A 23,549-nucleotide genomic window follows, 5' to 3' on the forward strand; every position below is an offset into this window, starting at 1 on the left:
CTCAATCCTCCCGGCGAACCGTGGAAGATCGAGTACAGGTCGGCAGAGGTCACCAAGGACGAGGTCGACAATGACACGATTATTATAACGATGGTGCAGGACACGAAGCAACCGCTGATGTATTCTGGGGCCTATAGCCGCAATGCTGATATGGTGAATGGTGCACAGTACCAGGTAGGCTTCACATTCCTAGAGTCCCCTTTATACTGATTTACAAGTGCTTCCCCTTTATTCTTCCTTCTGCCTTTGCTCTGCACTTGGGGGGGGGGGGGTATTCCAACTCCATAGTGGAATGAGCGTTTTACATGCTACTGTGGTTAGCCCCGACACCAATTGGGTTCATTGGCCTCGTGAATCCATCAGCCAGGTCATTCATAAGCTCAGTTAAGGTTCATTGCCCTTGAAAGGGGTAACGGCAGACGGGGCAACTCAAACATGTTTAGGAGGAGGCTTAGATCAATGTTTTTATCCTTTTAGATTGACATCAAGGCAGCTGCAGGCGACCATGTCGCTACTAGTATCGTCTTCTGGGATGGGCCAGATGGTGTTCTCGGTGATGTCAACTACAGGGAGCCAAAGGACTGGACTGGTGGTAACTGCGAGTGTTGTGATGAAGACCCTGTGCCTGTTGTAAGTTAGTCATTAACACCTTGAAGATGATTGTCAGTGACGTAATGGCGTATGACATCGGGGAAGAAGTTGGGTGGGAGGTGTCAGGCTAATTCCATTACATCATGCCAAGGAGAGCCCTCATCAAAATTAGCTTGCTTAAGGTCCAATCTCTGTGACAAACGAACATGGCGCCAGCTTGAAAACTACAGAACTCCATTGTTCTCATGTTAGTTATGTTCCAAACTGGAAATACTGTCCCTTCTTTAAAATTTTCCTCCACTTTTGCTACCGGAGGAGCTAGTGACTTTCACCAGCAGAGTAGTTTTTTGGGTGCCCAATGTCCTACTACACTATCCTAATACAGTTGCTAACTTCATCAATAATCATGATGATAATGTTTTCAGACATGCCCCTGTGACTGCTCGTCATTCCTTGAAGACCGACGTTTCATGCTCGAGATGCAGCGTCTCAATCAAACGACAGTTGAACCCATCACAAACATGACCACGGCGACGGAGGAACTAACCACACCAGCGGGAACGTCCGCCCCAGTGCCTTGGGTCATCGTCGAAGATAAGAAACCGGGTCAGGTGGTTTATGATGCGTGGGAGCAACAACCTGCATACACGTCCTGCGGCATGAGTCTGCATTCAACAGGCAAGTATCACAGACATTGATTTTGCTGGTTGGGGATTTGGTTCTCTGCCTTGCCTCATCTGCGTTTTCCCTTTAGCTCACCTCTGGGGAGATGTCAACCAATTTCCATGTGACATGTACACTCTTCAATAACCCTGAAATTCAGTCAACTTTATAACCAAAATGCTATCCTTAGATGGTACCGGTGTAACATCTGTGGTTGTTTCCCATGTGTCAGTGTTTCCAAACAATAGGCAGCTAGAGAGACCACGACTTTTCAATAGGGGGGATACACAGAAAAACTTGTCAATCTATTTTTGAGCGTTCCCAAACAATGAGGGGAAACACTCAAAAACAGAAACACTCAAAAACATTACACCGGTAATTTTCTTTTGTGCCATTGAGCCGAGAAGAATAATATTATTCAATGGAATCAAAACTGGTGAAACTAGCCAGAAACTGTTCTCCCCATATCCACTGCAAATGACATGCAGTACATTACCCGAGGTGAACACACAGTCCGTGTGCCATTTTCTCGTGAAGTAGACCAGACGTCATCTTTGATCTTTTCATAGCAATAGCACCTACAGAATTGTCCTTCAAAGCCTGTAAACTGATGTGCCTTCTCTGTTTCATCTAGGTGGTAAGCACTACGCCGTGGGTTGGTGTAGATCAGCCAACGACACTCGAGATGTCCTAACATCCAAGAGTGACCTACAATTTGACCCCAAGGAGTGGCACACCTACAAAGTCGACTTTGTTGTCGACCATAATGACCCAAGCAGGGTAAGAAACGTGAAAAATCGAGGAAGTATTTGCTTCAAAATCTTTGTTTGCCTTGGATGATGTGTATTTGTCACATTTATGGTCTCATAGAGGTTATTATATGGAGTCTTTTGCTGACCGAGGGCTGCGTTGATAATACAACTGATTTTCATCAAAATATATGGGATGGGACACAGATATCGTAGTCTCTCAAAATTTGGGCATTCTCAAAACCTATTGACATGAGCACGTATTGTGAAGCTCTGGATGCGTATTCTAATGGTACCATTTGTTTACATGGTTAATACCATGCTGTTGGCGTACCAGTAAATTTTACACTTTGGAAACACGTTGGTATTCTGGTTTCTCCTTTCTTTAGCCTCACTGGTGCTTCAATGTCTATACTGATGAATTCAACATCGTAGAGGTCTGCGGTATCGACGAGATGTCGACAGATACGAAGATGATTCTTCACGTCTGGAACGCCAACAACCACATTCCCGCCATGGCCGACGCTTTCTCAGCATTCAGTACGGAAGCACGGTTTAAGGGCGTCCGGTTCCCGCCATCGAGTGCGTTAGAGTGCCGCTACGGAACACCATTCAGGGGCGGTACGACAGCCATCATGCGATACGAAGCTGCTATCGGAACATCAGCTGGTCTGACCGACATAATGCCATTTTCCGAGGTGTGTAATCTTTCCATCCTAGTCGAGTTCACCTTCTTCATCCTAGTTTGCCTAGGTATTGGATCTGTCCTGCTCGAGTCTGAGTACCATGATTTTATCATTTCTAGGCCGTTGTCCCCTGTGTGCCTTGCAACAACCCATGTGACCGTTTCTTCTGCAACGAGACATGCGTCAGTACGGCTACCGAGAACATCGTGTTCACCATCTCCAACATCTCAATGCCGATGATCAGAAATGAGATGAATGCGACTGGTTTTGTCACCGCTTACAACAAGTCTCTGCCCTACTTTGTTTCTCGTAAGTATCTCTGCTTTGCTTTCCCTTTAGATGGAGGCCTGTGACGGACATCTCTTCGTTCAGAACGAGGTGTCACTGCCACATCAGTGAGTTTCTTGACCACACTGTCCCTCAATCCTTCAGTTTGTTATTGCTCTCATCCATCTCTGACCTTGACCTATCCATCTCTGACCTTGACCTTCCAGTGAAAGCAGTCCTCGGCTCTGGTCAAAGCATCAGTGCGACATCGATGGCTTTCTATATTGACTTGACGCCACCCACCATTGAGATCAACCCGATGTATGTCGACGTGTCACTGGATGATTTCACCCCCGTGCAGTACCAGGCATCAAACGATACCATTAAGGCCGTCTGGAAGTGTGATGACACAGAGAGTATGATTATGGTGAGTTAGTTAGCCAAAACATGAATGTGATTTGCCGAGTTGTGTTTAATTAGTTTGATCCCTTGGGTCTTGCTTCCAAAGTTGTCAGTTTTCGTATTGATGATTTCAACTTGATGATTTCCAGGAATACGAATGGGCCATTGGTACACAGCCAAATACGACCAACCTCCAAAACTTTACATCGACTAGCTGGAACCCGTCTGGCATCAATGACCAGCTGGCTGGATATATTGAGCATAATACAACATATTACGTCACGGTCAAGTGCAAGAATAATGCACGGCTAGAGACATTTATTGTGGATCATATTGGTGTCGTGGCCATATTGGAGCTACCAAACGTCGATGATGTGAACAACACCATCCCTGGTGCTGAGGCATTCGACCATGCCGTCTTTCCAGAGAGTGCAATGCAGGCCAAGGACCCGAACAAGGCCGGTGTTTCATGGACGAAAGCGTCTGATCCTACCATCAACAGATACGGTAAGTCCAAAAGAGTTATGGCAAAATGCAAACTAGCAACAGAAAAGTCCAAAAAAGGTATCGCAAAGTCCATAAATCAAACAAAAAAGTCCAAAAGAGTATCAACATAGTCCAAAATAGCTACAGAGAAGCACTTGTTGTTGCACCTAATGCTACTTAGAATTTAGATTGCCATTGTATGTTTTCAGAATACTGCCTTGGTACCTCCAATGAGACTCTAGACGATGTCTTCCCATGTACCTGGGTCGGCTACAATTCCTCTGGTGTGGTGGAGATAAAAAGTGGCGCCCTCTATCTTGATGGAGTGGCGATCGCGAACCTGTCATCATACGTCGTTCCAAACTCTGATACAAATCTGACAGCAGTCGCTGCGTCTGGCGAGTCTGGCTTTGCGATGGAGCCGGGACGAACCTTATTCACTACGATGCGCATTTGTAACGAGGCTGAGGTCTGCATCTATAAGTTTGTCAGTACGGTGACCGTGACTGATGATGGCGCCCAGTTGGAGACGTCGACTTCTGGTGAGGCCATCACGGCATCTCTATCATCTTCCAAGAAGAGGAAGAAACGGTCATCATCGAGGTCTGTTTCGATAACAACACCCTCAGGTATGTCAGAGTTGGACCGTTGAGGATTGGGGTCTATTTTCTGAAAAACATGGTCTACCCAAGAACCAATTTCAATTACATGACGTCTCTGGTCCTTTTTTACACCATCCTGACGCAGAAGGTCTTGGATATAAGTGGAACTTGGATATAAGTAAAACAACCCACAGTGACCTGGAAAGTTCAATGCTTGGGAAGAGTAAGCCGTTTGTTATAGTTCTCACTTCGTTCCTTTTTCAGGAATGGCGCCCGGACAGTCGATCATCCTCGGCGCCCTCAGTGATGCAGATCTTGCTGGGAACTTCTCGTCCGGTGGCTCAGTTGACTTCTCACCGTTTGTTGTCAACCCCAATGATACCACGGATATGACAGCACGGTTGCTTCAGGATCGGTAAGCTAGCTTCATCATCATTTGGGTTGACTTCAAAGGCATGGAGGGAAATGAATAATTGACCCAAAGATATTACTGTTAAAGGAAACATTTTCGATATAATAATTAACTTACTGTTGGAAAATGCCTATCAAGGTCTTTGCAATGATGTCAAAAGGTTTTAACAAATAGTCATGCTCAGCAGTTCTTTCTGTTTTATAGAATATTGTTGGTCATACAAGTCCAGAGAGATCATTAATTTCTCTTCCTGTTTTACAGAATCACGTCGATGCCATCTGACAGTTTCTACTTGGCCCCCCTGGCCCACACGGCACTCCCAGACGTCATGGAAGTGACGGTGTCTTACGAGTCTAGTGAAATCAGTACCTTAATCATGCCCATGTTGATCCATTGGGACCCAGGTAAGACCTTGTCTTATTAATTGACTTGGGATCCGTAACACATGAAACTGTCCGTTGAGTTTTCCACTGAGACAGAAGTTATGTAGATGTAGGACTCCAGTGTCAGTTGTCATGTTTCACTAACTTGTCATGAGTTAACTAACTTACTTATTCGTGTCACATTACGTTACGTTAAATTATACTACATTACATGTCATGAAGTGTATTTATTGTCTTGCAGACTCGAACGCGTGGATGGTATCGAATGAGACATGCAGTAGCAGTGTATCTGACCGACACGTACTAGATGCAGCGAACTTACAATTCACCACCAAGGTTTGTACTCTTGTAGTCAGTCAATGGGAAGATATGGTTAAAGGGGTGATCAGGACCAAAAGCGTTACCATGAGAAACTTGGATCAATCAACACTTTGATGCCATATTATCAAAGGCAAGACATCATATTGTGATGTTGCCACACATTTCCCCAAGATTTCAAAATAAATCAGCATAACCGGAGCTATAATGTAAACAATGTTCTTTGTGAGCAAAATGTTGCTGATGATAAAGTTCGTCTTCCTTTTCTCAGCTCTGCCGCACCAGAACCAGCAACTCGACGGTGTCTGCCGCATCCCGTCGTAGGAGGCGCAGGCGTAGGAGAAGGTCGGTGACTGCAGAGGAGTACTTCGCTGAGGAGACGCAGTTTGTTGTTGCTACGGTCTTACGCGAGGTACCGAACCAATACCCGAATATTACGTCAATGTCGAATATCAACATGAATGAGGATGCAGGTTAGTACCAGTATGTCAAAGGATGACGTATTCGAATTTTTTGGAACGTGAGTTTCAAATGTAAATAAAACTAATTTCCCGACAATTTCGTAATATGACATTAAGCCAAATGAACAGTTGTAGGCCTGACCCCCTCTTAGCAATCAGAGCCTTTCGATGTCTGATACATCCATTATTGTTCCCAGTAGCTGAAAGAATCTTTTCAACAACCTGGTACATCTAAAGAATAAACCTACTTCATCCAATCATTCCTGAAGTTAATCAGTTTCTGATTTGTTTTCCCCCAGGAACACTCTCATACCAACTTTCTGCTGAGGACGCAGATGGTGACACCCTGGTCTGGGGCCTGGACAGCTCCCAGGCGTGGACGTCCACCGGATCAGCCAACCTTACCAGCAGTGGTCTCTTCTCGTACCGCCCCTGCCTCGATTGCTATGGCTTCGATACGATTGCCATCCAGGTGTACGAGGACCGGACTGATGATGTCACTGCACTCTACACGTACGGTAACATCACGATCGAGGTCTTGTCAACGAAAGACAACCCAGAGATGTTTCTGGCTCATTATGGCTATGATTTGTTCCCAACGTTGGCAAGTTACAAGGAGATCACGGTAAGTCATTCAGGTTTTCATCAGAAAACACCTTGCTTCTTCTGTTATGGATAAGATAGGAGGCTTCCCTGACCTATATAGCCATTTATGTTGAATCAAGACATGCTTAGAATCCAGTGGTTCTGCAAAGACGAGACGAGATTGCCACACAATTGGAATTTCAGTGTCATCATTTCAATCCCGACTACAAATTTGTTTTCTCCCATTTCAGATCGTAGTCGAACAAAATACTCCAGAGAACGTTGCCTACAGTCCCTGGATTGGACTGGTTGGTGCGTATGATATTGACGCCAATGACACGCTCACCGTCAATATTCTCCCTCCTTCACATGGCTCCGTCCTGCTGACTGCCACGACGACTAGCACACCAAGTCTACCGCAGGCCTGTAACGGTAATGAAATCGTAAGTATGAGTAATTATTGCTTGGGTGGGTCGATCAATGATCCCAATGTCGTCTGTACTTAAATGTAGACTAGAGGCCAAAAGAGATGATTTGATGGCAATGATCTGTGTCAGGAAATGTACCTTGCAACAGAGTTGGAGAAATTTGGAACAGACTCCCTGTCTCTCACCAGTTCATTTCCCAGCTATGGGCAAATATCACACCAAGGACTAAAATATCTTGCCAGTTTGGCACACTCCTGGGGTAATCTGCATAAAAACTCGTACTGAGAAGTCAGAAGAAGAAGAAGGAAAAGTTATAATAGCTTCCTTGGTGTTTTTTAGGCCGAGGCACTTCCATGTGACGTCTCCCTCGCCCACGGTGAAGCCTCCTACTCCTGGAAGCTGACCACCCTGGTCTACACCCCGGACAGTCAGTACTACGGTATGGACGAGTTCAGGGTCATCATTGAGGATTCTGGTGGAAAGTATTCGGATATTTTGAAGGTGACAGTTGCAGTGGCGGAGAATCCATGTGTATCTAACAGTACATGTGTTGGTGAGTTTAGTTTGAAATTTGATGAAATTCTGAGTGCTGGAGATGACAATACTTTGCGATCATACATGTGTCGTTTTTGTGATGGTCCTCTCATGTGAAAATGAATGAAGGCAGATTTCCCTCATATCCAAGTTTCTATCCTGCATGCTAAAGATCCCAAACATAAGTTCAAGTCCATCCTTGTTGGTATCTAACCATTTCCTCCATTCTAGGTCAAACGGACGACATTGACTGCACGGCCACCAAACGTGCCACCGTCGGCTTCCTCAACGAATACAGTTGTGCCTGCCTCCCAGGTTGGACCGGCGATACCTGCGACACAGACTTTGATGAGTGCAGCAGCGCCCCCTGCATCTACCCCTATGCCTGCTTTGATAAGTTCAACGGTTACGAGTGCGGCTGCCCTCCTGATTGGTTGATCTGCGACTCAGGATTGACGCCACTGACGGTCGGGTTGATCGCTATTATCTTCATCTTGATCTGTGTGGTGATTGGCTTTGTCGTGTGGTACAAGAGAAGCAAACTCAAGTGAGTGATAAATTCCATCGGAAGGTTTCAGTTGTCCTCTCTACGAACCCAGGCATGGTTGGACCATACGTCCCTCCATGACAGTTGAAGTGCTTGTCCGAGGGATCTTCCATAAACGTTAACCGTCAACTACAAACTCAAAAAGTGCAAAGATTAAAAACAAACTGCATCAACCAGTTAATTTCAGGAGCAAATTGGTTATTCAATCGACCACGTCATGAACATTTCACAGTATACAGTACCTTTCTTTAGACAAGAGTAAACACATTTCATTTGAGAATAATGATGTGGTTTTGTGTTGCAGGGTTGTGCTTGGTGACCTCATGCCTGTTGGTGGCACCAAGGCCTATTACAACATCGACACAAAGCAGAGGAGGACACTGAACATGGCCAACAAGGGAGACGGTTACTCCAGGGTAAGAATCTGTAATCATATTGTGATATTAAACCCTCTTCAGTAGAATGCCCTTCTGCCAAAATTTAGGCACACTACCAACGTGTCTTAGAAAACCTCCTCCTCATTGCAGGAAGTTCCAATCTGGACCACCACGTCTGCCAAGAAATCCAAGGCACTAGAAGCTGGAATCCTCGATGATGATGTGACACCGCCGTGTACCCCATCGACTGGTCGGGCACGACGCCCGGAGAGCGTGGACTTCGCCGTCAGGACGCCAGAACCCCCACCAACGGTTCGAATGACGACAACACAGATTGATACAGAGACAGGTAAACACTGCATGTTCCCAGGATTGGGACTCGTTTGATTGGAAAATTTCATCAAACATCAAATTTTCCTAAAATTGAAATAAGTACCGGTACATATAATATTGGCAAATCATTTGTCTTTAAGACTGAAAGGTTGGGGTCCAGGTGGCACAACTCCTTTTGGCAGGTGACGTGGGCTGCTTAGGCTGGTTGGCCTGATGCCTCATCTCCACTGATGTTCCTTGCATGTAGGAACGTTTAACTCACTAATTGTCTCTAATATATACTTGTTACATTGTATATTAACCCTTTTATATTGAGTCATTTTGTTCCTTGCAGAAGAGGCTCCGTCCCCTGTCTACTTCAATAAGGCCACGCCCGCGGCCAAGAATGTGGACAAGGCTGAAAGCAAGAAGCTCCTTAAGCTCTGGAAGGTACGTCTGCAGACTCTTACCTTATGATGTCTGCATGCACATGTAGAGTATGATGCTACATATTAATATATGGCATTGGCTTTGATAATCGATAGTATTACCCTACTTGATACAATGAATCGAATGTCTCAAGCAGAACCTAAGATTTAAGCAGGTAACCTGCATTCTTTCTCATCATAACTTAATATTTGTTGGTTTCTTGCAGGAAATGAAAGCCAGAAAGTTACCATCCACGCCTGAACCATCGTCTCCAACTCCAACCCCCACACCGAAGAAGACTCGCATCCAGAGTATCTCCATCGCCAGGTTGAAGAAGAAGCCGTCCAGGCCAGAGTCATCGAACTCCACGGTGTCCAAGAAAACAGGAAGAGAATCGGCTCTGTCAGTGTCAAGCACTGTTAGCTCCGACACGATGCCTGGATCGATGGGAGGAGATATCTAGGCACGCAGCGCCATCTTATATATGATATGTGAGAAAAACAGGGAGATTGTCAAAATTCGGAAGAGAAATGTTCCTTTTTTACCATCTGATTATTTGGCTCTCCCCATGGACAATGACAATGGAACTGAAATGGACTTCTAAACTCCTTCCCTGAAACTGCTTACACTGACAGTTCATAATGGAGAACAGAAAAATGACACAGAAATGTTTGCGTTTGCTCTAGATGATATGCGTTAATTCGGATAAGTTAAGTTCTGTGATAGAAATGATTTGATTTGTCGGTGAGCAACGCAGTTTCAAGATGCCAAACTTCTGTGATATAGTACATACTAAGGTAATCCCAGAAATATGTGCTAATATGTAAAATATTCCATCTTTCCACTCTGTGATTTCTCTTTGCTCAATTCTTGTATGTGTGTCGTGTGGCTGTAAGTGGATGAGTGTGTAAACAAGAGAATGAACGACTAAAACTCTCTCAACTATCTGTGATAATCAAGCTTCAAAGAAAAATGCAAAAAATATAGATTTTTTTCTCAGTTGTGGTTATGTGTAACACCTTGTTTTTTGTTTAAAAATCGTGTAGCGATCAGTTCTCTTAGTTTTTGTCAAGGTGTTGGTTGTCTCATCAAACACAGTGAGACTGGTGTTCAAATCTCGGCCAAAGCTCAGACACCTCGTCGAGGGTTTGTGCCAAATGCGAGCTCCACCAGAGCAGTGTTCGGTGAGACAACAAATACCGTCAGTGAGGAGTAAATTTCCACTCTAAAACACCTCTAACTAAACAATGAAATGTAATGTAGAATGCTTGCTAACGTTGTATTAGTTGTGACATCAAAATGGCCTCTGCCAAAACAGAGAACACTGTATTTTACTTGAGAAGCAACTGTGTGCAATGTACGTTCAAGACAGCTTGACCTCAAAATAAACTGTATTTTATGCAAATAACTTCCTGTTTGGTCTGTTGTAAGCTTTTCTTCGAAGACGGTCACAATCTTCGGGGACACAACTGTCACTGTAGACAGTCCCACTTTGAGAGGAGATGCCCCACTGCTCGAGTACTATACTTGGTTGGTACCTGATACAAAACAAAAGGCCTGCACAGCCTGGATGAACTATCTTGAGAACAAGCCTCTGACGTGTCTCATCCAACACTGAAGGGACAGCTGCCTTACTTCTTTGATGATGGTCACAATCTGAAAGGACATTGAGGGGTCACAACCGTCTCTGTAGACAGTCCCACTTTGAGAGGAGATGCCTCACTGCTCGAGTACTATACTTGGTTGGTACCTGATACAAAACAAATGGCTGGCACATCCTGGATGAACTCGCTTGAGAACATGGCTCTGATGTGTCTCGTCCAACACTGAAGGGACAGCTTCCTTCTTGGGTAGGGATGGGGTCCCTTCCCAACCTTGGGTAGCTTTTCGAAACACAGGTTTGAATGCCATGAGGATACATTTATCTATTTCACTCAAGAAGGCTCCTCATCCCACATTGAAGGCCAGTTGCCTTGTCCTGAAGAGACAGCAGTCTCGTCCAACACTGAAGGGACAGCTTCCTTACCTTTGAAACACACAGGTTTGAATGCAATGATGTTTAGTTTGTGTCTTTCGTCTCAAGTAGGCTGCTCGTCCAACACTGAAGGGACAGCTGCCTTACTTCTTTGTAGATGGTCACAATCTTTAAGGATATTGAGGATCACAACCGTCTCTGTAGACAGTCCCACTCCCAGAGGAGATGCCCCACTGCTTGAGTACTATACTTGGTTGGTACCTGATACAAAACAAATGGATGGGATATCCTGGATGAACTCTCTGGAGAACATGTATCTGACGTGTCTCGTCCAACACTAAAGGGACAGCTTCCTTACCTTGGAAACAACACAGGTTTGAAGGCAATGAGGTTCATTTTGTGTCTTTCGTCTCAAGAAGGCTGCTCGTCCAACACTGAAGGGACAGCTGCCTTACTTCTTTGAAGATGGTCACAATCTTGAAGGACGTTGAGGATCACAACCGTCTCTGTAGACAGTCCCACTTTGAGAGGAGATGCCCCACTGCTCGAGTACTACACTTGGTTGGTACCTGATACAAAACAAATGGCTAAGGAGGAGGATGCTGCATCACTCAACAGCATGTCTTGACAGACAGTATAGTAGAGATCACTACCCTCACGAAAAAGATCTCAGATTCAGCATAGTAAAATCAGAGTTTACCATGCTCACCATGGTGAATTCAACGTTGCTGCAGTACTTCTGTGGTGGTACCTGCATGATACAAGAGCTCGGGTTGTTCCTGATACTGGACACCTGAACTTTACTCATAAAGGACCAGAAGACAACTGGTTGTGTTGACAAGTAGGTAATACTTGAGTTGTCAAGTAGGGTGCTTGGGCTTGCCTTCAAGGAGAGTACGCATGCAGATCAGAGCCAGGAAGCGAGCTTCAAAGACTTAGTAAACACATGATATACAATTTATAGATTTTTATTAGATAAATTTTTGTTTTTAACAAAAACTTGTAAAACTTAATGCAATACATTCTGTTATAATTTTCAGCTGGGGTTTTATAATACATCCATTACTATGAAATAGTCAGCTATTTTAGACAAAACTAAAGCCCATTTGACATAGGATATTACAGTTACATATCCAAAGATCGAATGAATTGAGATTTTATCATGAAAGGCAGAAATAATGTGAAAATTTTATACAATATGCACTCCCTCATGATAAAACCATTCTTTCTGGTACGAACCAAAAACATGTCAAACAGTTGCAACAAATATCACCTTCAAACAAACTCACTCGTACATTTTGTTCTTTGAATGAATCTTCAAAAGGTAATCACGTTTAATCAGCATAGTAGGGACTGAGAATGTCCGCATGACTTAATGCATTGTTAGATCTTGTAAGCTTTGCAATGTTATATTGTGCAAATAAACGTCAAACTTGTGGCACTACACACAATATGGTCTATATACAGGTACTGTTGTAGGAGTTTTTTTTGGGATTAGAGATAAGTCACAAAAGGTTATTGTCTTGTGCATTTAAAGTGCAACACAATTAAAGGTGGCTTGTTATTAGCATTGTTCCCTAGAGTTATCTAACAAAGAACTAACTTAGAACCCCACAGTTGATTCCAAAGCTATTTGAACTGGGGAAATGAGATAACTTTAATGGAAGCCTTGCACCTGGATGGACTTTTCTAAAAGAGTTCATTCAAGAAACTAAAAGGAATGTAGGCCTATGGTTAGATAATAAGGAATAAAGGTGATTTTTGTTGCAATTGTCAATTAAATGAATAGCTGAACCCAGAAAAACACACTTATGCCTGAATAGTAGTTTTGGTGATCAAACATGTGAAGTAAAGCTTGAAAGTCTTAGGTATCAACAAAAATATCCAAGCGTGTCAATTGCATCTAGACTGATTTTTAGCCTGGGTATTGCATCTTTGCGACACATATATAGGGTACCGAAGATGTGATTCCCATAGTACCAAGGATGCAATACCCATGGCATCAAAGATGCACTACTCAGGGTACCAAAGATGGAATACCTATGGTACCAAAATAGGATTTTGCCCTATGGCCACCTATTGCAGGAACCAAACACTTGTCCCAGAATGAAGCTGTCAACATAATGTTACAAGTAGCAGAAACTGAGCCCATTTTGCACCTGGTCTTAAAAATTATGTTGGTTAAAACCGACTCAGTTTCTTTGGTGATACTTCAGTCTATAAATGTACACACATGAATTCGTTCATCTAAATTTTATCATATACTTGGAAACCTCGTCTACTCATCTTATCGTTCCGAGTAGTATAAAACTCAATACTATGTACAATATCAGCTGTTTCTTGCCCTCACACGCTACAGAGGTCAAGGTCATGATGAAATAAAGAAATGTCCAATTTTGAAAGTAGGTCAATGAAGGTTGACACTACGTGATGCAACTGTAGCTAAAATTTGAGGACTCTATCTCTGTCTGATCAGTTGTACCAAGCTATTAACATGGTCTGAAGGTCAGTTTCTCTCTGAGGCTAATGAATAGCTAATTGTGTAATTCAGGAATTGAAATCAACTTTTAAATCCATAATTGGGCATTTCTCTATCAACGTCCGACCAAAACATGTGACGTTGACAATTACGTTACACATATATTTTACAGTATTCTATAATTTACAATAGAAGCATAAGTGGCTGGGTCTGTTATGAAAACAAAGCACATTACAGGAAATATACAAGTCCACACACAACACAGGAAAACGCATACATTATTTACAGTTAAAATCCAAACGAACTCCAAGTAAATGCAACTGTTAAATTCAGAAACGATCGTCTGGACTTTTGCGTAATCCAAGCGTATAAGGAGATCCATTATCTTTGACGATTTTGTACAGTTTAGTAAATTGTATTTGCTACAATTGTGAAGGTTAATGAAATGTACAAATGGCTGTAGTATGCACATCATGTACTCTGCATATATGTACATTTGAAAACTTTGAACTACATTTGTACATTTGTAAATACTTGAAATTTTGAATTTTTCCGTCAGGGGTAAAACTACATTTTATATTTACAGTTTACAAGAAGAAACTATCATCAGCTTCAATTCGAATTAACCTGAATTTACTGTGTAATCACACAGTGTTCTACATATCCCGTAGAACAGATCCAGGTTAAGTTGAGTTGGAGTGATCCCTTAAGTGTTCACTAAGTTAACTAGCACAGCTTGCAGTCAGTCAATAAAAGCCTACTACCATAGACAGAATCCACAGAGGTAGTCTTAAAGTTACATGTTTTGCCTACGAAATGTGCAGGCATTTACAAGGAATACCACAATGTTTTGATTATGTTTTCAACTTCCCAACCCACCAACATTATCGGCTGAAGCAGACAATTGAAAACTAAACTGACATCTGAAAAGCTGCATTCACTCGAAAACAAAACTCTCGATGGCATTGATATAAAAACTATTCCATTCTTTACCCACCAGGTAGCAACTAATCAATAAATCTCGTTGTAACCAAAAATCAGTGGCCCAGTACTCGCTAATAATCATCAGCGCCGACTTGCCACAGAAAAAGCCATTTCAATGATTGTTAAAATATACACTCCAGAAGTCATTACGCAGGTCTCCACTTGGGTAGAATGTGTCTGAATATCAAGGGCTGTAAATCCTTAACAGTGTGTTTTGGCCAAGCTTTTAAAAGGCTGATTATACCAATAAAGACGCACAATACGTAATATCTTATACTGAACGTAACTTTTGCATAGGATTTAATATCCATCAACAGAACTAGTACCGGTTTACAAAAAATAATCACTCGTAAAGTGTTTGTCAGATTATACACAAAATCAGCAGAATGTTTATGTGGTTACCGTGCCAACCCCACCCATCTGAGAACACGTGCCTCAAATATCTTCTTTCTCATTGGAACATTTGACCTTGAATAAAAGACTGAAGGTCACAGCTGTGACTTTGAACATGATCTTCAGAGGGAATCGAAAGCAAAACAGATATCACGACACTTTTTAACGGATCTGAATGCTGATGTTTGAAAGTTGATTATTCAAGTTCTTCAGCTAGTTCCCCAGAACTATGGAAATATTTCTTGATTATGGATAAACTAAAGCGACTTGTACGAGGCATTAAACACAAACCTGGAAAGACATTTCTCAATTGTGTGCCTCGCAAATAAATTAACATATTTACATTTATACATAACACATTGTTAACCCTTAGAGCGGAATGGGGACCAATAGTGACATACACGATGTACTAGAGCAGTTGTTGAGAGTAACTGATTTAATTCATCACAAAGATTCAAATATTTCTACTAAATTAAAATAAGAAATTGTGACTCTGAAAATTTGAAGAATCTTGTGAAATACTTTAAAATGCAATAGAAACGTTTCTATCTCAACATTTTGACTAAAAGGTCAACAAAATCTTTCACCAGAAAAGCGACATTCTCGTAGAAATGATATGAAATCTATTTGTGATGGATGTGATTCTGACTCATTTCTTGCACGTGTGTGTGTGTGCAAATTAGCCAAGCATGATGAGAAATTCACAAAAATTTGTGGTTCCTGCAAAATCAGTTGCTGTATCTGCCCATTTCAATATTGAATCTTTAAAGAATCAGCACAGATGTCCCTGCAAGCAGTTCCTGTTACCATGGTAACATCAATCGTCACTATAACAACGAATGGAGTAACCATAGCAACTAAGAGCAGGTGACAATGCACCCCTGCACTTTCCTCACAACTAAGTCATCAGTGTGACCTCAAAGAAAAGTCACAAGGTCACAAAATCCACCTTGACCTTGATCTGTGACCTTGACCCCAGGTCTGACCTCCGATATCATGGTTAAACTAATCACTCGTAGGTTTATTGATTTCACAGCGCCCCCTATACAAGAAATCCTTCAGAAACTTGAGCACCGCCACTTATCTGGGCACGTAGAGTTTGGACAGAGTTCATGATTTTTTTCTGATGGCCGACTAACGTGATGCCCATGTTAATTAAGTCTTTGATGGTGATTTTGGCGATTAAGTCCATCGAGCTGTAGCCCGACTGTAAGAAACTATCGATGTAACGATCCATTTTGATACTCGTCAGCCATTCCTCGATTGTCTCGAAGCGCGTCATGTCCGGAAGAGATGGATCAAAGATGTTGTGGGGCCTGAAAGGAACATAAGGAATTGTTAAATCTACTGTCTAAAGTATGAGGCACATGTGGTCAATTTGACCTCTCCTGTGGTTCAGGGCTTTGTCTTTCTCCATCCTGGACCATGCAGTCTCCAACTGTTATACATTTGTACTATTATAAGATAAACAACGTTGTCTACCTACCTTGCTTTGGCGACTTTCCTGAGAAGCTCCGGTGCACGAATGAGCTTGTCCAACGTCCGTACAATGGCCGCAAACTTCGGCCGATGACTTCGTTCTTTCTGCCAGCAGTCGAGCATCAGCTGGTGAATTGCCTCCGGACAATCCTGAAAGACAGCAGAGAACAATTTCTTATTATTCGGAACAATTCATGTAATGTGCCTTTCTCTGTTTAACTAGACAATAAAGTACGCCTACAATTGGCAGAGACAAAGTCCTCAACAGACACAAAAATCTAAAGTTTCCCAAGTCAGAATCACAAAACCAATGGCACTATCGAAAAGCACTCATTAAGAGCTTTCAAATGAATGGTCATGTCAATACAATAGGTTAGACCATTATCAATTTTGGGATAATTTCTCTCTCCTTCGCTGACTGTCACCAGATAAGATCGTAAAACCTACCATAGGTGGAGGAAGTCTGTAGCCCTTCTCGACGGCCTTAATGACATCCTGATTTGACCAGTTCCAATATGGTCGCTCCCCGTATGACATCACTTCCCACATGACGACAGCGTATGACCAGACGTCAGAGGCAGACGTGAACTTCCTGTAGGCGATGGCTTCTGGTGCTGTCCATCGTACTGGGATCTTTCCACCCTAAAAGCGCAATAGTGAAAAATGAAATGAATATCTGACGACCAAGAAAAAGACAGGCCCAATGACTATGTTGATGACAGCTTAGATGATTACAGTACCAAGCCAGATTTTTAGATTCAGCCAGAAGTGAATTTGATATCGTCTGCCACATACCTTGGTTGTGTAAGCACCATCGGTCGTGTCGCTCTCGATCTCCCGCGAGAGACCAAAGTCCGCTACTTTGCATACTAGGTTTTCGTTGACGAGGATGTTACGTGCAGCAAGATCCTGGAATGAAGACAACAACATTAGATTTCAATGGCAGAGTGCTTTTCAAAAGAACACAATGCTAAACAATGCACATAACTAAACATTGAAGCCAATATCATGCAGTGAATTGATTTCTTTAAAGGTGCTCAACTACTGAACCATTCCCGCTATAAATATGATAAAGTCAAACTTACTCTATGAACATATCCCATCTCAGATAGATATTTCATTCCGGCAGCGATGCCACGAAGCATACCAGTCAGTTGCATGACGGTGAACTGGCCATCGTTGTTCCTGAGGAAGGTATCCAGGGAGCCGTTCTCCATGTACTCCGTCACGATCATGATAGGGTTACCTGAAGAAAATACAGTACGATATGTTAAGTAAGATCATCCTGCTCATGTCACAAGGATGGATGCAGCAATGTGGCAAGGTGAGAATGAGACCTAGAGTGTTGGCTAAAATGAGCTGGCAAACGAGATACATGTATGTGAAAATGAGCTAATATGGATTGGATTTCAGCATGTTTGGAACATAGATGGCGAGATTTCCCCATGAATGGTGAGATTTCCCCATGAATGGTGAGATTTCCCCATGAATGGTGAGATTTCCCCACAGATGGTGAGATTTCCCCACAGATGGTGAGATTTCCCCATGAATGGTGAGACTTCCCCACAGATGGTGAGATTTCCCCATAGATGGTGAGATTTCCCCATGAATGGTGAGACTTCCCCACAGATGGTGAGATTTCCCCATAGATGGTGAGATTTCCCCATCTTTCCAAGACAGAAACTCTTAAGATGGCAAGATTACTCCAGCTACCAAAGACAGTAACTCAAAGCTGACTGACAGATATGATGTTGCTTGTATGAGACTGGGGGTTAGTAAGAAAGCTATGGTGGATGAACTAAGTCTTTCTGACTGAGCTGCAGTCTGAGGTCTGGAGTTTTCATATTCGTTCCTGCTTGAAAGATTCACACACACAAATTGACGACGGACATTAGATATAGAAAAAATTGACCTACTAGAAAGCTGCTTACTCTTAGTGACCACGCCCTCCAGGTATATCACATTGGCGTCCTCAAACTGTCCCATGATGCTTGCCTCCGTCAAGAAATCGAGACGATTTTTCTCTGACGCACCGGGCTTCAACGTTTTGATTGCGACGGACATTTCCAACTTTCCTGGGATGCGTAACATGCCTTTGCACACGTCACCAAATTCACCACCGCCGATGACTGATTCGATCGTGATGTGGGATGCGTCGATTTCCTTTGTGAATTCGCGTACAGCTTGGTTGGGATCTTCGTAAGTGTGGGGGTCGATGTACGTCCGCACAGAACCAGGGTGGGTGAAGAGGGGTACTGTCACTGTAAAATAGAATACAGTTGGTCAAAACATAGGTCAAGGTCAAATAGCAAGATACTGCAGTCAAATTTATAACATGACTAAGCATATTTGAAGCCATTTGATGTCAATAGATAGCAGTTAGCAGAGTATATGCTAAGTGATAGTATCTATCACTGCAGAGTCTAGCTCTATCATTTGATTTAAAGATAGCAGGATATTTCCCTTTGCCTTACTTTCTTACAATTTGAGAGACAAATGAAATTGTGCTTGCATGTAAGTAGTCTTGTTAAATTTCGCTACCGGAGGTTTTGCAAGATACGAAAATCTTAAAGCAAGTTTTAGGCGTAGGCCTTTAAGCATTCGACTGCGGAAATCATGAATCAGTTAGTAATGGAACAAAAGCTCTATGAGTACTTTGTTATTTGGCAAAGGGTTAATCAATAGCAAAGGGATTAGAAAGAGTTTAGAGTATACAATGTAACCCAATTGAAATTCATGCTATGGGGATGAAGTTAAAAATACCAGCAAAAGAAAAATTCTATAGAAAAAGTGGTATGATGATGAAATAAAAAATAGCAAAATTTTCAAGGGCATTTAAGAAATATCAACTGGCATTCCATTATGACTTCAAAGGACATCAAAAGCAAGAAAGCTTTCCTTGGACGAGTGGGGTCAAATTTCAGAAATGTGTACACTCATAATGTCTACTTGAGTTATTTACAAAGATCTTTCGGGATTCAAATCTTTAAAGACAAATGGTTACCCAAAACAAACAGTAACACTGTTACTTTCTTCAATCAAATTAATTTATGAGATGAAAATTCGAAGAAGAAAAAAATCAACTCGTCAAAACTAAAATGCGACAGAAACAAGTTAATTTGATGAACAATCAGGTGGAAAAGCAGATTGGTGCAGCAGTGGATTGAAAAAATTGAAAATGGACATTCCATCGATTACTTACACCCCCCAGTTAAATGCAGGTTCGGATCGACGCCATGGCAGTGTACTGTTAGTTGGAGAAAAAGACATAGATAAGACGACTATAGCATAACAAACACCGAACCGAGACTATCGACGCCACCTTGGGGTAGTGGTCAGGAACCTTGTGATTTCGTAATGGTTAGCGACATGCATCGGGTGAAAAATATCTCTCCCAAAGAAAGTCTAACCAATTGTTACTTAAATTATTTCAGAAGAAGTGAGGGTTCAAAAATGCTGAAATGTTTTCTTCCACAAGATACAGTATACACTGTTATTTCACAAGGTTATTCTGAAACAGCATGCAGGCGTCCAAAATCTCGGTTCCAACCACTTCAAGTAGTACAAAGATGCAATACATAGTGCATTAGATGCATGCAATAATGTGATGATTCCCTACACCAGAAGGCGCTCAAAACCATGTGTTCAAGCGAGCAGCAGCTAATTAAATCTCGGTGTTGTGGGGCAGTGCACATGGTTTTGACGCCCCGGGAAAGAAAATTTGCATGTTTCTCAAAATCAACTTTGATAAGATTTTCTTACCAAATTTTCATATATACTTCAACAGATGTTGAGAAACAAGGCAAATTTTCTTCAGAAAACTGTTAATATGTAATTCTGAAATTTTGTAAAATAGATTTTAACAGGGGTTTCGAAAAGGAGTACAGTTCAAATAGAAACATGATTCCCTGAAGTCTGTTATGAAAGAGATGACATTTTTGATTATCTATTTATGTGCGTTGCGAAGTGTGAACTCGATGACTTTAGACGGGAAATACATACGCTTTCTTATAATGGAACCTAGATCGGCCCCAGCTGAAATTTGCAAAGTCATTCGTATAATACTAACTGCGTTTTGGCGCTAATTAATCTATGCTATTTGGTAGGGGAGTGATGCTCCTAACTTGGTGCTTCAGAAACCCAGAGTTCTGACTTGGTAGGTGTTCTAGTGTAGGCAGGGAAACCCGGAAAGGGGCTCAGTTTCATAGGGAAGCACAAGTGGGTCTGACGGAGATGATCGGTGCACAGATACAAGTAGCGACATCTATGTAGAATCAGTGCATTACCACATTTGACCTGAAAGCTTGTGCGCCACGATCCATCAAAATAGCGGACAAAATGGAACGAGATGTGCATGCTGCATATCGAGTGACATCGAACAATTACACAACTTTTCATCAACGATAGATAGTCTCAGACTAAGTAAGCCAGAATCACTGTACATTTACCATAACAAATGCACAGGCAATTCAGGGATTCTCAGGTGAAACCGATGCAACATGCTGACCGAATAGTATTACATTTCATGGGCCTGTGATTGAAGATGGCATACATGTACCATGCATACTTTTACATGGTACACCGGTCTTAATGTTTCACGTGTCGACAAAAGCTTACCATTGCTGTATTGGAGTGTTTCACAATCTGCGGGATTCTTCTCGTTGCAAGCACGGTTATTTCTGGAATGGAAAAACGGCAGAATATTATGGGCTGTTGAAATGATTTAGATAAGATCGACGTTTGAAGTCGACATCAGATCCTGTCATCTCAGTTTCTTGGTTCATTTGATTCGTGCTTTCTCTACACTGAATGGAATCAATGGTAAGAACTAAATGTGCACTCCCAACGTCAATGTTAGAAGTGTTAAAAATATCAACAAAAGGTGGTGCTACACTTACTTGCGAAGTAGAATGACCACCATAATGATCACAATCGCCAAACACACGAACACTGCTACAATTGATCCGGCAATGATTCCGATTGGGCTTGCATCCTGTACTGGGTTGACCTTTGTGACCTTTGAGTCGTCACCACCAGCGTTCTCCGTCGTTGTGAAAAGTGTATCGCTGTATAACCCCCAGCCTTTGATGGTTTTCCCGCGGACTTGGAATCCGAAGCGTGTCTTTTCCCGCAGACCCTGGAACTGATATTGGACATCTTCTGTTTGAATGCTCGAGGCATTTGATGCCCTGTCCGCCGGGAAATACTTGACTTCGTACTGATCGACGTTGAATTTATCATTCGGTTTGCGCCAGGCTAATGTGATGTGACTGAGGCCTTTATCGAGGACTTCCACACCTTCAACTTTCGATGGAACTGAAAGAAATGGACAGTATGATAAAAAATTATCATGCTTTCTTTAGGATGTACCGATTCTGGGGGTGAAACTAGCAGTCCCATCCTTCTCGTCCCATTCCGCAGAATATAAATGACGAAAATTGTCCAACTCCAAATGGATCTATGTATTTGTAATAAGTAGTGTGGCCACTGGGATCTGCGAGATATGAGACTCTTAATATGGCGGAAATTGGTAATTATGGTTTTGTGTTCAGGGGATTCTGCTTGGTGATAAATGGTATATGAATAACTTGTGATGCCTCCTGGGTCTAAAGTGACGGACTAGTGCCTCCTGGGATATCGTCTCGGTGGCCGGGATGTGGGAGGTGTTGCCTATTAGATTAAACCTATCCATTAAGCCTGTTTCCTTCGATACCTGAACCCTTTAAGGTCTGAAGCTTTTAGCGAACATCTCAGAAACGTTTGAGATAATGATTTAACAAGGTTTCCAAGATATTGTCTTAGAATAAGTTTTGATTTTAGGATATCTCTACATCAGCATGCTCTTTTCCTAAAAAGTGCCAGGGCCAAGTTATCAGTACCTATTAGTGATAACATTCTTTTTGTATGTTGAACTTCTCTTATTGAATTACTGATAAGATCCGACTAAAATGCTTCACTGAAATTAACAGAATTGGTCTGGACACATTTCATATTCGGCTGACCTATAGATAGTCTTATCTAAATTTGTAAGTACAAAGTATCAGGAGACCCCTGTGAACCATCAACAGGGAAAGCAATGACTGATAGCTGTCGACTCTTACCTGCTGCATCAGTAGTAATCTTCGTCATAACGAAATGGTCCATATCCGAGCCGCTTTCAGCCGATATTCCATTCCTGGCATAAATCGCAAACGTGTAGCTCGTACTTGGGTCCAGACCTTCGATCGTCACACTCGTCTGATTGAACCCGGAGTTTGTTGGGGAATATTTCTCTGCACCATCACACTCCCAACAATGGACGTGGTAGAAGAGATCATTGCGGCCTCCGTCGCTGAGAGGGGGCAGCCATCTCAGCATTGCTTTCCTCTCGTCTGAATACATGATTGTCAAGTTCCTCGGTGATGTTGGAGGTCCTAAAAAACACAAGTTGACATTTCATGAGTTTTTTTGCCAAATTTCAGGGGAATAAACATATTCTGAAGCTAGTAAAAGCTCAAATTCTTTCTGAAGAGGCTGCTGCTCTGGAGCATTGTTCCAACTCAGCTGAGTATCATCCCTGTTCAGGAGCAGAATACTTCTAGTTTTGCTCAGCTGCATGTGTGGCCCAGTAGCCTCTCGTTCCACTTCACTAATCAGCTGAGTGGCAGTCTTATGTACCTCTTGTTAATAAAAGATTACCAGAGTTTATGTCATGGCTGATGAAGGAAGTGTTCAAATGAAATGGTTATTTAATAAATCAACAACAAAAAACACATGTCACTGTTTACTTTATTTACTGTACTGGAATACTGGAAAAGTTTCCAACACACAGCAATCTTGGAATTTATACGATAGTTTATCGACAACGACAATAACAGATCGCAAACGCCACGTGTTTCATTCTCCAAGCGTCGTCAATGGTGATCATTGCCGCCAAGTCTCACTCAACCTACCGACTCTGGACATTGAGAGAATTTCAACGGGTGTATGTAAAATTCGTAATTTGGACCGAAGACCGGGAGGGTAGT

General features: G+C 42.4%; 3 protein-coding genes and 1 long non-coding RNA gene across 7 annotated transcripts in view; 3 read left to right on the plus strand and 1 right to left on the minus strand.

Moving 5' to 3' along the window:
* The first annotated feature begins 3,672 nt into the window (after positions 1–3,672).
* LOC135496570 (uncharacterized) lies at positions 3,673–4,865 on the plus strand. The gene is made up of 3 exons (XM_064785932.1): positions 3,673–3,865; positions 4,054–4,473; positions 4,711–4,865. The coding sequence occupies exons 1-3, from the start codon at positions 3,793–3,795 to the stop codon at positions 4,863–4,865; spliced, it is 648 nt and encodes a 215-aa protein (XP_064642002.1). The 5' UTR covers positions 3,673–3,792.
* A 277-nt stretch (positions 4,866–5,142) lies between these two features.
* LOC135496719 (uncharacterized) lies at positions 5,143–5,851 on the plus strand. The gene is made up of 3 exons (XR_010448713.1): positions 5,143–5,262; positions 5,483–5,577; positions 5,831–5,851. It is a non-coding gene; the product is annotated as an uncharacterized LOC135496719 (long non-coding RNA).
* Positions 5,852–6,364: 513 nt separating this feature from the next.
* Positions 6,365–9,695, plus strand: LOC135496571 (uncharacterized). Its single transcript, XM_064785933.1, has 8 exons — positions 6,365–6,645; positions 6,857–7,048; positions 7,373–7,586; positions 7,799–8,114; positions 8,419–8,530; positions 8,642–8,840; positions 9,159–9,253; positions 9,459–9,695. The coding sequence occupies exons 1-8, from the start codon at positions 6,583–6,585 to the stop codon at positions 9,693–9,695; spliced, it is 1,428 nt and encodes a 475-aa protein (XP_064642003.1). The 5' UTR covers positions 6,365–6,582.
* Positions 9,696–12,159: 2,464 nt separating this feature from the next.
* LOC135497316 (ephrin type-B receptor 1-B-like) overlaps positions 12,160–23,549 on the minus strand; it is a 99,775-nt gene continuing 88,385 nt past the window's right edge. The window contains exons 5-14 of one of the 4 annotated variants that reach the window (XM_064787121.1): positions 22,644–22,955; positions 21,441–21,858; positions 21,160–21,221; positions 19,745–19,789; positions 18,474–18,803; positions 17,628–17,788; positions 17,338–17,451; positions 16,990–17,184; positions 16,550–16,692; positions 12,160–16,379 (exon numbers count right to left, since the gene is read on the minus strand). In XM_064787121.1, coding sequence (XP_064643191.1) covers positions 16,106–16,379; positions 16,550–16,692; positions 16,990–17,184; positions 17,338–17,451; positions 17,628–17,788; positions 18,474–18,803; positions 19,745–19,789; positions 21,160–21,221; positions 21,441–21,858; positions 22,644–22,955 — 2,054 coding nt within the window. In that variant the 3' untranslated portion in view covers positions 12,160–16,105. Of the gene's footprint in view, positions 16,380–16,549; positions 16,693–16,989; positions 17,185–17,337; positions 17,452–17,627; positions 17,789–18,458; positions 18,804–19,744; positions 19,790–20,544; positions 20,578–21,159; positions 21,222–21,440; positions 21,859–22,643; positions 22,956–23,549 lie in introns of all 4 variants that reach the window. The other 3 variants (XM_064787119.1, XM_064787120.1, XM_064787122.1) reach the window with 3 other exon arrangements.

Source organism: Lineus longissimus, chromosome 12 (assembly GCF_910592395.1).
Source record: "Lineus longissimus chromosome 12, tnLinLong1.2, whole genome shotgun sequence".
In the NCBI taxonomy this organism is placed as follows: domain Eukaryota; kingdom Metazoa; phylum Nemertea; class Pilidiophora; order Heteronemertea; family Lineidae; genus Lineus; species Lineus longissimus.

Excerpts from the sequence above, each read along its gene's own strand:
- LOC135496570 (XM_064785932.1), top strand. The coding sequence starts at position 3,793 with ATGCAGGCCAAGGACCCGAACAAGGCCGGTGTTTCATGGACGAAAGCG. Across the intron at positions 3,866-4,053 it reads TCCTACCATCAACAGATACG|AATACTGCCTTGGTACCTCC; the intron begins GTAAGTCCAAAA and ends GTATGTTTTCAG. Across the intron at positions 4,474-4,710 it reads TTCGATAACAACACCCTCAG|GAATGGCGCCCGGACAGTCG; the intron begins GTATGTCAGAGT and ends TTCCTTTTTCAG.
- LOC135496571 (XM_064785933.1), top strand. The coding sequence starts at position 6,583 with ATGTTTCTGGCTCATTATGGCTATGATTTGTTCCCAACGTTGGCAAGT. Across the intron at positions 7,049-7,372 it reads CCTGTAACGGTAATGAAATC|GCCGAGGCACTTCCATGTGA; the intron begins GTAAGTATGAGT and ends GGTGTTTTTTAG. Across the intron at positions 8,115-8,418 it reads TACAAGAGAAGCAAACTCAA|GGTTGTGCTTGGTGACCTCA; the intron begins GTGAGTGATAAA and ends TTTGTGTTGCAG.